This window comes from Acipenser ruthenus, chromosome 5 (genome assembly GCF_902713425.1).
Source record: "Acipenser ruthenus chromosome 5, fAciRut3.2 maternal haplotype, whole genome shotgun sequence".
Lineage (NCBI taxonomy): Eukaryota > Metazoa > Chordata > Actinopteri > Acipenseriformes > Acipenseridae > Acipenser > Acipenser ruthenus.
The window spans coordinates 1,230,024-1,244,458 of NC_081193.1; the positions used below are offsets into that span (position 1 = coordinate 1,230,024).

The 14,435-nt window shown below is 45.0% G+C and overlaps 2 protein-coding genes across 5 annotated transcripts in view; both read right to left on the reverse strand.

The window, feature by feature from the left end:
* The window catches only part of LOC117403069 (SR-related and CTD-associated factor 8), a 37,860-nt gene extending 36,203 nt beyond the window's left edge, over positions 1–1,657 (reverse strand). For all 3 annotated transcript variants that reach the window (XM_034004957.3, XM_059023495.1, XM_059023494.1), the window contains exon 1: positions 751–1,657. In XM_034004957.3, coding sequence (XP_033860848.3) covers positions 751–780 — 30 coding nt within the window. In that variant the 5' untranslated portion in view covers positions 781–1,657. The remainder of the gene's footprint in view (positions 1–750) is intronic.
* A 6,721-nt stretch (positions 1,658–8,378) lies between these two features.
* The window catches only part of ipcef1 (interaction protein for cytohesin exchange factors 1), a 29,364-nt gene continuing 23,307 nt past the window's right edge, over positions 8,379–14,435 (reverse strand). For both annotated transcript variants that reach the window (XM_034004475.3, XM_034004474.3), the window contains exons 10-11: positions 13,383–13,573; positions 8,379–12,377 (exon numbers count right to left, since the gene is read on the reverse strand). In XM_034004475.3, the coding sequence (XP_033860366.3) occupies positions 12,192–12,377; positions 13,383–13,573 (377 nt within the window). In that variant the 3' untranslated portion in view covers positions 8,379–12,191. The remainder of the gene's footprint in view (positions 12,378–13,382; positions 13,574–14,435) is intronic.

Consider the following 14,435-nt stretch of genomic DNA (forward strand, 5'->3'; position numbering starts at 1 on the left):
ACTGTAATGTGATATTCTATATGCGATACTTTGTAACAACTGTAAAGCGTCCTGAATAAGGGCGTCTGCTAAGAAATACATAATAAATAATGTTATGGCGACTCCCTTTGACTAGTAGTGATACGCACTGTGTACTGATACAGTAAGTGTTGGCAGATATTTCCAATGCTATTGTGATTTTTTTATTGATTTGTTTTGTGTTTTTTTTTTTTTTTTGCGTCAGTCACTGCTGTCGGTTTATGACGTCTCGATGCTTTTGTATGCGTCGTAGGTAGTTTGTTTTATTTTACTGCAGGACCGTTCATTTTGTTGAAACTATCTCCTGTTGCGAAAACCCCGACAGTACAGTATTAATTCGTAAATGATATATACATTTGCATTGCATGTTTTGTACAGCCTCCACTTTAAGCGAATCTTAAACCTTGCAATGGCGAATGGATTTTGCTGCACGCAGTGGTGCGCTACACACACACACACACACAAGCGTTCGCACTCAACTTTTAACTTGTGTAGCTTCTTTCCTTTATGCAACGACATGTTAACTCATCAATTCAGGCTTAATTGAAGATGTTTATGTCAGATGGTTGTTTTTTTATTATTATTTTTTTTTTACAATGTTCCCGTTTGTTGTTGCAGAGAAAGACAGGCCCAGAAAGCAATTTCTCCCCTCAAACAGAATCGGCAAATTAAGCGCTGCTACCACCTAGCAGACTTGTAGCGGGGTTAAATAAAACAATAAGAGATACAGACCTCGCTGTTAAAGGCTCTGACGGCCTCCATGCTGCTGTATTTGGCCGTGCAATGGTGATTTCAAGGTACCGATGTTGCCTTCATTGCCCGGTTTGCTGCATGGTCTGAATCGACAGCTGTGCGAGATGGAGGACGCAGCCAATATGGCGGACCGTCGCACTGGAAAGAGACTGAACCCAGTGCTGTGGCGTACACAGCGCAGCCAAGCGACGAGGCACAACAACTGCAATTCACAGCAACACAAGTACAAGATTAAAAAGGATGTGGTTTAACAACAATAATATCGCGCCATTGTACTGTAAGCAAAGCATGGCTGTTGAGGATGTTTTTGTTGTTGTTTTTAAATAATCACTAAAATGATAGTATAAAAAAAACCAAACTAAATATAGTTGCTACATGTTTTACAACCATAGCCCGGGTAATAAAATACAATTAAATTAAATAAAATCTCGTCTTAGTCCTAAAAGCTAGACTGTTGTGTCGAAGCGGAACGGCCCCAATAGCAGTTTGAAATAGAAACGGTCCGTGCGCGTGCGCTCCCTGTGACTAAGAGAACAAGCGCCGCCTAGCGTTGTACTGATGCATTTTTGGCCAGTTATCCAATAGTTTATCCCTTACTTAATTCTCATGCTGTAAGATTACACACAGGGTTTACAAACTCAGCCAGCTGAGCTCCAGAAAATACTTCTGAACGTTAACTTCAGTCTGATCTGTTTTGCAGTGAAAACAATACACAAAGTACAACTTTACTAGAGATAATGATGAACCTTCACGATAACTGTAGCAATTTATTTGCATGGTAATTTTTTCAAGTGAAAATATTGCAGGATTCTTGCTCAGTGTTGTTCAGGATGAAGAGGAAACGGATCTCGATTTAGAAGCTCTAACTGAAATTCCAAAAAATCCTAAAAAGGACAAAAACAAATCGTTAGTAACACACGGATGGGTGACTCTCACACATTCCGCAGCCAGTTAGGGTGGAAGTCTCGACTTAACTGCAGATATAGCAGATGAGTACAGGGGAACAGGGCAAGTAGAAATCTACATTAAAACAACTATGTACACAAAATAAAGTGTCCCTGTTCGGCAGAGCGGTGCCAACCAATTACAACAATGTCCCCCAGCATGCACCGCTGCGCCGTTCATGCAAATGAGCCTTGCCTGTATGGCCTGGATCCGCCAATCGTGCAGTCATGCGTGCGCAGGTTGCAATAGACAGTTGTTTTATTTCCTTGTTTGTTGGTCTGCTAAATCTCTGTAATAATAATGTTTTTAAACGATCTATTAAATAGTGATGGCTTAAGGTTTAACCAAATCAAGGCATAATAATGGTGTTTTCTTTTTTTTTTTTTTTCAAATAAATACATTTCAAGATCTGCTGCTGCTGCAACTAAATATTTTACAACCTACAAAGAGTGTGTTGGTATGGGGGAATTATTATTTGTTTTGATTTTCTTTGAAGTTTGAATTTATAAGACAAAAATACATATGTTATGTAAAATTTACGTTTTCGCTTTGTTACGTTTATTGTTATTGTTAATTGTAATCGTTTGATGGGGGTCTTATGAAGTTTCCATCGGCTGTATTACGATAAAGTACAATGTGATCATGTGATTGGGGTGTTCCGATGAATGAGCTTGCCTTCGGCAGTATAATGATGACGTCTGTTAAAAGCTGCGCACGCATTACTGCACGGCAGGAGGATTCAGGCTTCTATACACACTGTTCGGGCTCTGTCACAGCAGGTTCTCCCGTTGCTGTGTTTGTGGGGAAGACAGTCCGTACAGAATACTGAGAACTGGAGCGCCACTTTCTACCCCTTCTCCACTGGCACATACGACCCGTGAGGGCTCGGTACGGGTACGGGTGCTTCTCCACTGACACATCCGACCCGTGAGGGCTCAGTACGGTACGGGTGCTTCTCCACTGACACATCCGACCCGTGAGGGCTCGGTACGGGTACGGGTGCTTCTCCACTGACACATCCGACCCGTGAGGGCTCAGTACGGTACGGGTGCTTCTCCACTGACACATCCGACCCATGAGGGCTCAGTACGGTACCGGTACGCGTGCTTCTCCACTGACACACCTGACCCGTGAGGGCTCGGTACGGTACGGGTGCTTCTCCACTGGCACATCCGACCCGTGAGGGCTCGGTACGGTACGGGTGGTTCTCATACCTGTCAACTCTTACAGGTTTCCTGTATTTCTTACTTTTTTAAAAAAAAAAAATGTTCAAGTCTTATGGCCATAAGATGAAAATCTTACAGGCAAATTAAAACCTCACGGTCAAGGAAAAACATGCAGGGCATGCGCGTCACTGATTGCTTCCTTCAAAAAAAGGCTGAAGCAGTTCGCAAAAATGCCACTGCCAAAAAACCCATAAAACTGGAAAGTTGTACAGTGGACGGTACCTTAAGGAATGGGAGGACAAACCCGAATTTCGTAGCTTGATAGTCTTCTCGTGACTGCAGGGATTACACGGTTTGTATTCCATGTAAGAAGAATGTGAAATGCCAAAGATGTTAATAATAATGAAAACAGCAAATGATGAAAAAAAAAAATTCAGCAGATTTCAATTAATAAACTGTGAGTTCTCTAGTTTCTCTTTCATATTTTTTGATACTATTATTTGAGTCCGAGCCGAATTTCTTAAGGTTTGGAAGCATTCCTTAAGGGTTTGAAAGCTCTGGTATACAAGTAAGGCTCAAAAAGGGTTGACAGAAAAGTACAGCCTTGAGGAAGTGCATGCTCTAGTTTCTCTGTGGGCAGATAGACGTGTTCAGGAAGATCTGGAGTCGTGCGTCAGATATGAGAGTTTATTCCCGAATTTCTGACGATTTGAAACAAATGGGCTAAACCGTGGGTATGGTACACTTAACTCACACTCAGAAACACAAAATTCTACCACATTTCTCATCCTTGACCTTTATTGTATTAATATAAAGAAAACAAAGCAGAAAATAAAACAATTCTAAAATAATTGCAAAAATATAGTAAAAACCAAATATAGCTGTACAATAATAATAATAATAATAATAATAATAATAATAATAATAATAATAATATAGCGATTCAAGATACAGCTGTATCATTGGTCTACCACCCGATACGCATGCCAGCGTCAGTGACGCTGTCGCTGGAGGTGAAAAGCGCTCAGTGCCTACTGGCGCTGGTGTGTGTATCGGGTGGGACTATTCATTTTTGAACACCATTTGTTTGCGCATCTTTTGGCAAACTGAGTTATTTAATAACAATAATTACAACTGTCTTTCGTTGCATGTATCGTCTTTAGCACGGCTCAGCTCTGCAGTGGAAAAACAACCCAGGCTCCCCTTAACCGCACCGCGAGGGCTCAGTACGGGCCTGGCACGGCTCAGTTGTACAGTGGAAAAGAGTCACACTGCATACGCCATCCTTTTCCTGGTTGTTGCTACTGCTGCGTGTGTATCCTGTGTGCAACTGTAAATGAGTTAACTGCTGTGTAAAGTTGACCCAATGTATTTGCTTTGTTTCCGTGATTGAAACAAGATATCGGTTTGGTTGCCTGAGAATGGTTGGGCTCCAGGTAATATACCATGAGAATTTAAGCCCTGATTACACCACACAATGTGTGTGTGTGTGTGTGTGTGTGTCTGTGTGTGTGTGTGTGTGTGTGTGTGTGTGTGTCTGTGTGTGTGTGTGTGTGTGTGTGTCTGTGTGTGTGTGTGTGTGTGTGTCTGTGTGTGTGTGTGTCTGTGTGTGAGAGCAGGACAAGCTGACAAAAACAATTAATTTGTGTTATTCATGGAGGACGAATGTCAGACCAAAGCTGTGACGTTTCTTTCCCCATTGGACCAATGTTAAAGTCAGATTGCTGACCCATCTTTCCGCTACAGTTTTACAAGCCTCACATGGTTGTTTTCCATGAATGATATAAAGAATGCATAGCTGTTCATGTGCCAGTCATTGACATTGTGCAGGGTAAATCTGTAGTGTTGAACGCAACAGAACAGGTAGGTCGTGCTTGTTGTATAACCTCACGGGTCATATGTATAAATATCTGCATGGATTGTTTTCTCAATTATTCTGAAACTGCAGAGGAAATATAACAGCATAAGCTGCGGTGTCTTCCACAGCTGCAAATCAATTAGATATTGTTTCCTTGTTTGCAGAAAAAAAGAGATCTCTATTTAAAAAATAAAAATGAATAACTTTTATTCCATTTATTGTTTTCCAATGAACATTACATTTTATTTTAGTTTAGTTTCAGTTAAGGGCCTTAATGTTAATGTACACACACAAGAGCATAAAACATACAATATTTACAGAGAAATAATAATAATAGTTTTTACTAACTACTATACAAACTTAATGTTTACAGTTGTACAATAAACTGACATTATTAGTATTACAATTTCACAAAGAAATACAGTAAAATCTGGTGTCTTTTAGGACTGGAAAAGTGTGCCGGATTAGACAGTGGGCTGGGTTACAGAGTTCCTATAACAAGTCAAATACCGTACCTAAAAAAGGTAAAATGACAAAAATATCTGAAAGCTTTAAAAAATTAAAATATATATATATATATATTACTGTACATACAGTATGGTGAACACAGCATTAAAATATATATATATATATTACTGTACATACAGTATGGTGAACACAGCATTAAAATATATATATATATATATTACTGTACATACAGTATGGTGAACACAGCATTGCCTCAGCAAACTTTAAACACAATAATGCCTCAACAGAATGTTCTTAGCACAAGCTGTTTAAAGAAAGACGTTCACTTGTTCGTACTAGCATTCAGGTTTTCTACATGTTGCTTTTAAGAAGGCATCTTTTCATTTCAGAATGTCAGAAACAGGTTGCCTCGCGATTTTGAATGTTTAACAGGTAATGAGATCATGAACTACCTTGGGACATGCGAGTCTATACGCCGAGGCGTCCAGTCACGTTCCTGGAGGAGCCGGCACTGCAGCTTTAACAGGTAATGAGATCACGAACTACCTCGGGTCTGGGTGGATGTTGAACAGGTAATGAGATCACAAACTACCTCGGGTCTGGGTGGATGTTGAACAGGTAATGAGATCACGAACTACCTCAGGTCTGGGTGGATGTTGAACAGGTAATGAGATCACAAACTACCTCGGGTCTGGGTGGATGTTGAACAGGTAATGAGATCACAAACTACCTCGGGTCTGGGTGGATGTTGAACAGGTAATGAGATCACGAGCTACCTCGGGTCTGGGTGGATGTTGAACAGGTAATGAGATCACGAGCTACCTCGGGTCTGGGTGGATGTTGAACAGGTAATGAGATCACGAACTACCTCGGGTCTGGGTGGATGTTGAACAGGTAATGAGATCACGAACTACCTCGGGTCTGGGTGGATGTTGAACAGGTAATGAGATCACGAACTACCTCGGGTCTGGGTGGATGTTGAACAGGTAATGAGATCACGAACTACCTCGGGTCTGGGTGGATGTTGAACAGGTAATGAGATCACGAACTACCTCGGGTCTGGGTGGATGTTGAACAGGTAATGAGATCACGAACTACCTCGGGTCTGGGTGGATGTTGAACAGGTAATGAGATCACGAACTACCTCGGGTCTGGGTGGATGTTGAACAGGTAATGAGATCACGAACTACCTCGGGTCTGGGTGGATGTTGAACAGGTAATGAGATCACGAACTACCTCGGGTCTGGGTGGATGTTGAACAGGTAATGAGATCACGAACTACCTCGGGTCTGGGTGGATGTTGAACAGGTAATGAGATCACGAACTACCTCGGGTCTGGGTGGATGTTGAACAGGTAATGAGATCACGAACTACCTCGGGTCTGGGTGGATGTTGAACAGGTAATGAGATCACGAACTACCTCGGGTCTGGGTGGATGTTGAACAGGTAATGAGATCACGAACTACCTCGGGTCTGGGTGGATGTTGAACAGGTAATGAGATCACGAACTACCTCGGGTCTGGGTGGATGTTGAACAGGTAATGAGATCACGAGCTACCTCGGGTCTGGGTGGATGTTGAACAGGTAATGAGATCACGAACTACCTCGGGTCTGGGTGGATGTTGAACAGGTAATGAGATCACGAACTACCTCGGGTCTGGGTGGATGTTGAACAGGTAATGAGATCACGAACTACCTCGGGTCTGGGTGGATGTTGAACAGGTAATGAGATCACGAACTACCTCGGGTCTGGGTGGATGTTGAACAGGTAATGAGATCACGAACTACCTCGGGTCTGGGTGGATGTTGAACAGGTAATGAGATCACGAACTACCTCGGGTCTGGGTGGATGTTGAACAGGTAATGAGATCACGAACTACCTCGGGTCTGGGTGGATGTTGAACAGGTAATGAGATCACGAACTACCTCGGGTCTGGGTGGATGTTGAACAGGTAATGAGATCACGAGCTACCTCGGGTCTGGGTGGATGTTGAACAGGTAATGAGATCACGAGCTACCTCGGGTCTGGGTGGATGTTGAACAGGTAATGAGATCACGAACTACCTCGGGTCTGGGTGGATGTTGAACAGGTAATGAGATCACGAACTACCTCGAGTCTGGGTGGATGTTGAACAGGTAATGAGATCACGAACTACCTCGGGTCTGGGTGGATGTTGAACAGGTAATGAGATCACGAGCTACCTCGGGTCTGGGTGGATGTTGAACAGGTAATGAGATCACGACCTACCTCGGGTCTGGGTGGATGTTGAACAGGTAATGAGATCACGACCTACCTCGGGTCTGGGTGGATGTTGAACAGGTAATGAGATCACGAACTACCTCGGGTCTGGGTGGATGTTGAACAGGTAATGAGATCACGAACTACCTCGGGTCTGGGTGGATGTTGAACAGGTAATGAGATCACGAACTACCTCGGGTCTGGGTGGATGTTGAACAGGTAATGAGATCACGAACTACCTCGGGTCTGGGTGGATGTTGAACAGGTAATGAGATCACGAACTACCTCGGGTCTGGGTGGATGTTGAACAGGTAATGAGATCACAAGCTACCTCGGGTCTGGGTGGATGTTGAACAGGTAATGAGATCACGAGCTACCTCGGGTCTGGGTGGATGTTGAACAGGTAATGAGATCACGAGCTACCTCGGGTCTGGGTGGATGTTGAACAGGTAATGAGATCACGAGCTACCTCGGGTCTGGGTGGATGTTGAACAGGTAATGAGATCACGAACTACCTCGGGTCTGGGTGGATGTTGAACAGGTAATGAGATCACGAACTACCTCGGGTCTGGGTGGATGTTGAACAGGTAATGAGATCACGAACTACCTCGGGTCTGGGTGGATGTTGAACAGGTAATGAGATCACAAACTACCTCGGGTCTGGGTGGATGTTGAACAGGTAATGAGATCACGAACTACCTCGGGTCTGGGTGGATGTTGAACAGGTAATGAGATCACGAGCTACCTCGGGTCTGGGTGGATGTTGAACAGGTAATGAGATCACGAACTACCTCGGGTCTGGGTGGATGTTGAACAGGTAATGAGATCACGAACTACCTCGGGTCTGGGTGGATGTTGAACAGGTAATGAGATCACGAACTACCTCGGGTCTGGGTGGATGTTGAACAGGTAATGAGATCACGAACTACCTCGGGTCTGGGTGGATGTTGAACAGGTAATGAGATCACGAACTACCTCGGGTCTGGGTGGATGTTGAACAGGTAATGAGATCACGAACTACCTCGGGTCTGGGTGGATGTTGAACAGGTAATGAGATCACGAACTACCTCGGGTCTGGGTGGATGTTGAACAGGTAATGAGATCACGAACTACCTCGGGTCTGGGTGGATGTTGAACAGGTAATGAGATCATGAACTACCTTGGGTCTGGGTGGATGTTGAACAGACAGGCCTACTTTGGCCACCCCTGACATACACAAAATAATCATGCTTTTTATTTTTATTCTAGTATTAGAAATTAAAAATCACCTGATCTGGTGCTGGACAGTCACATTTACATTGTTTTTGACAGACAAGACTTACAAATCATGCCGGCTTGGAGACGGGATCACACCATTCACCATTCAGGGACTTGGTCGGGACCTGAAAATCAGCCCGAATTATACAGAATGCCAGTTAGTGGAGGGGCTGGATTAAAATAAAGGAAATACGCTACCCCATCCAAAAGCTCAGAAGTGATAAAATGGTCTCCTTGTTTATCAATACCAGTAGAAGCCCATCTATACCATCTACCAATACTTCAATAACCTGCCAATCAGCTTATAGTTCAATTTCTGCTTTCACATCATTTTCTATGAACTTAAAAACAGCTGTACTCCACATAAAGCAGAAACAGCTTTCCTTACGAGAAAACACATTGTACGCATCGCACAGTGGCGTTTGATCCTGTCAGCACAGTGCTAGATACATTCACTTTTATGGCACATACATTTTCAAGAATAACATCTCAAGGGCTCTGTAGTGCTTTTTAATTAATGTACATCCTGGTGTTTATACAAAGGGCAGAGGTGGCAGGAGAAAACAAGAGACAATTCAAAACTCTGCGGAGCACCCCAGTTGAAATGAGTGTGGTGGTCCCAACGCTGCCCCAGGTAACTATTGGCAGTAATGAGAATGGCAATGAGGGGCTGGTGGCTCTTCCAGGATTTTTATTTTTTAAATAGCCATGGTCCAGGAAGTTAAAAAGAATATTAATTATTAAACACATAATCAGAATTATTAAACAAATAATACACAAGTTTATTTATTTATATAATAAATGACTGTGCTGTCAACTTGCTGAGCACACTGCTACAGTTTTGTACCTAGACAAAATGTGAACACAAAATAGTAAAAACCGGGACAACTGGACAATGTTACTGTTTCCTGGGACGTCTGGTAACCTACCCCCCCCAACCTTTACACACTAAATTAACAAGACTCAAGTCCAAGTCACCAAATGCATAAATGAAAATATATAACAACAACAATAAATTATTATGTCAACAAAGATTATATGACAACAGTTTGAAATAAGAAAACGTCTGCATGCATGCTGTCTGTGCAATACCACACAGCCTAGTCACCAAGACAAGCATGCTATTTGAATACTCTCTCACTGAATGCATGGGGTTTTAATGAAACAGTCCACACTGATCCAGTGAAGTTGTATGACAACTTCAGAAAAAACACATGTATAAAAATATGATGAAGGGAAAAAAAGCACAGACGTAACTGTTTAAAACTTTTTTTGGCTAAACTAGTTATTTTAAGATTATCCAGACAAGCTCTCAAATTTTTTGTCACAAATGTTCTGATGAAGTCACCGCTTTGTTTCTCCACAAAGTGAAATGGCAGCAAGGGCCCAGAATGTATTGGGCGGGTCTGAGGCTGGGTCTGGAGCTTTGGGTTTTCCCTCAGTGTAATGCTGGTGTGGAGGCTGTGTGTCTGGAGCTTTGGGTTCTCCCTCAGTGTGATGCTGGTGTGGAGGCTGTGTGTCTGGAGCTTTGGGTTCTCCCTCAGTGTGAGGCTGGTGTGGAGGCTGTGTCTGGAGCTTTGGGTTCTCCCTCAGTGTGATGCTGGTGTGGAGGCTGTGTGTCTGGAGCTTTGGGTTCTCCCTCAGTGTGAGGCTGGTGTGGAGGCTGTGTCTGGAGCTTTGGGTTCTCCCTCAGTTTGATGCTGGTGTGGAGGCTGTGTGTCTGGAGCTTTGGGTTCTCCCTCAGTGTGAGGCTGGTGTGGAGGCTGTGTGTCTGGAGCTTTGGGTTCTCCCTCAGTGTGATGCTGGTGTGGAGGCTGTGTCTGGAGCTTTGGGTTCTCCCTCAGTGTGATGCTGGTGTGGAGGCTGTGTGTCTGGAGCTTTGGGTTCTCCCTTAGTGTGAGGCTGGTGTGGAGGCTGTGTCTGGAGCTTTGGGTTCTCCCTCAGTTTGATGCTGGTGTGGAGGCTGGGTCTGGAGCTTTGGGTTCTCCCTCAGTGTGAGGCTGGTGTGGAGGCTGGGTCTGGAGCTTTGGGTTCTCCCTCAGTGTGAGGCTGGTGTGGAGGCTGTGTCTGGAGCTTTGGGTTCTCCCTCAGTGTGATGCTGGTGTGGAGGCTGTGTGTCTGGAGCTTTGGGTTCTCCCTCAGTGTGATGCTGGTGTGGAGGCTGGGTCTGGAGCTTTGGGTTCTCCCTCAGTGTGAGGCTGGTGTGGATGCTGTGTGTCTGGAGCTTTGGGTTCTCCCTCAGTGTGATGCTGGTGTGGAGGCTGTGTGTCTGGAGCTTTGGGTTCTCCCTCAGTGTGATGCTGGTGTGGAGGCTGTGTGTCTGGAGCTTTGGGTTCTCCCTCAGTGTGAGGCTGGTGTGGAGGCTGTGTCTGGAGCTTTGGGTTCTCCCTCAGTTTGATGCTGGTGTGGAGGCTGTGTGTCTGGAGCTTTGGGTTCTCCCTCAGTGTGAGGCTGGTGTGGAGGCTGTGTGTCTGGAGCTTTGGGTTCTCCCTCAGTGTGATGCTGGTGTGGAGGCTGTGTCTGGAGCTTTGGGTTCTCCCTCAGTGTGATGCTGGTGTGGAGGCTGTGTGTCTGGAGCTTTGGGTTCTCCCTCAGTGTGAGGCTGGTGTGGAGGCTGTGTCTGGAGCTTTGGGTTCTCCCTCAGTTTGATGCTGGTGTGGAGGCTGGGTCTGAAGCTTTGGGTTCTCCCTCAGTGTGAGGCTGGTGTGGAGGCTGTGTCTGGAGCTTTGGGTTCTCCCTCAGTGTGATGCTGGTGTGGAGGCTGTGTGTCTGGAGCTTTGGGTTCTCCCTCAGTGTGATGCTAGTGTGGAGGCTGTGTCTGGAGCTTTGGGTTCTCCCTCAGTGTGATGCTAGTGTGGAGGCTGTGTGTCTGGAGCTTTGGGTTCTCCCTCAGTGTGAGGCTGGTGTGGAGGCTGTGTGTCTGGAGCTTTGGGTTCTCCCTCAGTGTGATGCTGGTGTGGAGGCTGTGTCTGGAGCTTTGGGTTCTCCCTCAGTGTGATGCTAGTGTGGAGGCTGTGTGTCTGGAGCTTTGGGTTCTCCCTCAGTGTGAGGCTGGTGTGGAGGCTGTGTCTGGAGCTTTGGGTTCTCCCTCAGTGTGATGCTGGTGTGGAGCCTGGGTCTGGAGCTTTGGGTTCTCCCTCAGTGTGAGGCTGGTGTGGAGGCTGTGTGTCTGGAGCTTTGGGTTCTCCCTCAGTGTGATGCTGGTGTGGAGGCTGTGTCTGGAGCTTTGGGTTCTCCCTCAGTGTGATGCTAGTGTGGAGGCTGTGTGTCTGGAGCTTTGGGTTCTCCCTCAGTGTGAGGCTGGTGTGGAGGCTGTGTCTGGAGCTTTGGGTTCTCCCTCAGTGTGATGCTGGTGTGGAGGCTGGGTCTGGAGCTTTGGGTTCTCCCTCAGTGTGATGCTGGTGTGGAGCCTGGGTCTGGAGCTTTGTGTTCTCCCTCAGTGTGAGGCTGGTGTGGAGGCTGTGTGTCTGGAGCTTTGGGTTCTCCCTCAGTGTGATGCTGGTGTGGAGGCTGGGTCTGGAGCTTTGGGTTCTCCCTCAGTGTGAGGCTGGTAGTTCTGACAGATCTCCTGCAGTAACAGCAGATTGATTGCCTTCCACTCCCGATACTCCTGTGCTGTCAGACTGGGCTTCTCCAAAACCTGCGCAATCGTCATTAAATCATCTTCTCTGGCCTATTGTAGAAATAAAAAGTAAAAGGTAAAAGCAGAACGGTAAGCAACAAAGCATGTCTGCCAGTCAATCCCCTGAGCCATTGCACGATTTTTCTTTGTTGAGGTGATATATGTTAATGGCCCAGTTCAGTGTTTATGGCCAATTCCCACACATTTACTGTTCATTCCTAATTGGCTGCATTGCACAAGCTAGAGGATCAGGATTAAGGCAGCTTTAAGCATGTATGTGTTGCTGCTTCATCTTTGCAAGACATCTCAGTTTCCCTGTTCCAACTTTCAGCTAAAACAACACAAAGAAAACACAAGTCTGGAACAGTTTAATGAATGTCAGAAACAGTATTGCTTTAGCACTTTTACTATTCCCATTCAAGACTGTCACCACTTCCACACTGAAAGTTATTTAACTTCCAGGAAGTCAAACTCAATACTGGAATATGTCAAATGTTGGCGTCCCCGTTCTATTCTTTAGGTCGTGCTGCCACCTAGGGGCAAAACACTGTAAAACGCACCATACCAGAGACACCCACCTTGTCTGGAATCAGGAATATTGTTGTAACAACAATGATCTGCTGTTTTTGTAATCCTAATACAGTTACCAACTATAGCAAGGGGTTTCCAAACTTTCTAGACACAAGGTCCCCCTTGATGGTAAGCACCCTAACAGAATCCACTGGGACAAGGAATGAAGTCTGCATGTTGTTTTGCATGGTACATGCTGCTAGTGCGAGCCCAGGAAATGAAGATTAGAAAGGCACAATACAGGTGGTGTCAAGGTAGCAGAAGTGTTACTTTCAAATGAACCCTGATCACAGCAACAGCGCTCATATAAATAAACTGGGGGAATATTGCGTCGGTTCATTCGGTAGAGAATATTTGTGTCTGTGCTGCGGCCCCCCTGAAATCATTGTGGCCCTCAGGGTCCTCCAGCCCTCACTTAACGAAGCAGTCTCATCCATGCCTAACACAGTGGATTATATAGATACCTGAAGTAACACACCTACCCACCTTTAGAGTACTGTTGAGGGTCCTGATCTGGTGCAGCTTATCGTTGACAGCTTGGTTTTTGCAGCGCTTAATAAAAGACTTCCTAAACTCCTTCCGGGTTGAAGGCTTGCGCTCACCAATTGGAGACAAGCTTGCTTGTTCCAAGGACTTGTACAGTTTTTCCATTTCATCCGAAGAGGCCGATTCTGGAACTGTATAGAATGCACCCCATTAATATGCAGCACGCAGGTGAACAGCATTGTTACCACAGTGGCATTAAACACATTGGGAGGGTATTTACAGGATCAAGGGTTTTATACACCAGCATGCAGTTCATTTACCTTCACCACGTTCATTCAGGCCTGGCTGAGATAAAGATATTACATTACATTGTATTACCATTTAAAGTAATATTTTCACCATTAAAAACAATGCTAGGACTTCAGGTTATTTATTACCTGCTATCAAATCTTTTTTGTCCAGAAATACCATCTGCTGTTAAACTCTTTTCCTTTTACACAGTTGCATGGTGAATAATACATCTCTGGTGAAATCCCTAGTAGAGTGGTTGCGTCTGTTTGGTTTTCTACTTGAATGTATGCTCTACTTTTCTACTTGAATGTATGCTCTTATAAAGGCTTTTTCACAGCAGCCAATACATTTCACTGTACACTAGAGCTCTTCAAGGGTCCTCAGAGGATGCTGTGGGAACGAGAGCTGCAATACTGGGGATAGAGCTCTTCACAAGGGTCCTCAGAGGATGCTGTGAGAACGAGAGCTGCAATACTGGAGATAGAGCTCTTCACAAGGGTCCTCAGAGGATGCTGTGAGAACGAGAGCTGCAATACTGGAGATAGAGCTCTTCACAAGGGTCCTCAGAGGATGCTGTGAGAACGAGAGCTGCAATACTGGGGATAGAGCTCTTCACAAGGGTCCTCAGAGGATGCTGTGAGAACGAGAGCTGCAATACTGGAGATAGAGCTCTTCACAAGGGTCCTCAGAGGATGCTGTGAGAACGAGAGCTGCAATACTGGGGATATTTGCAAAAATGAAGAGTTATAAGTTACTTAATGA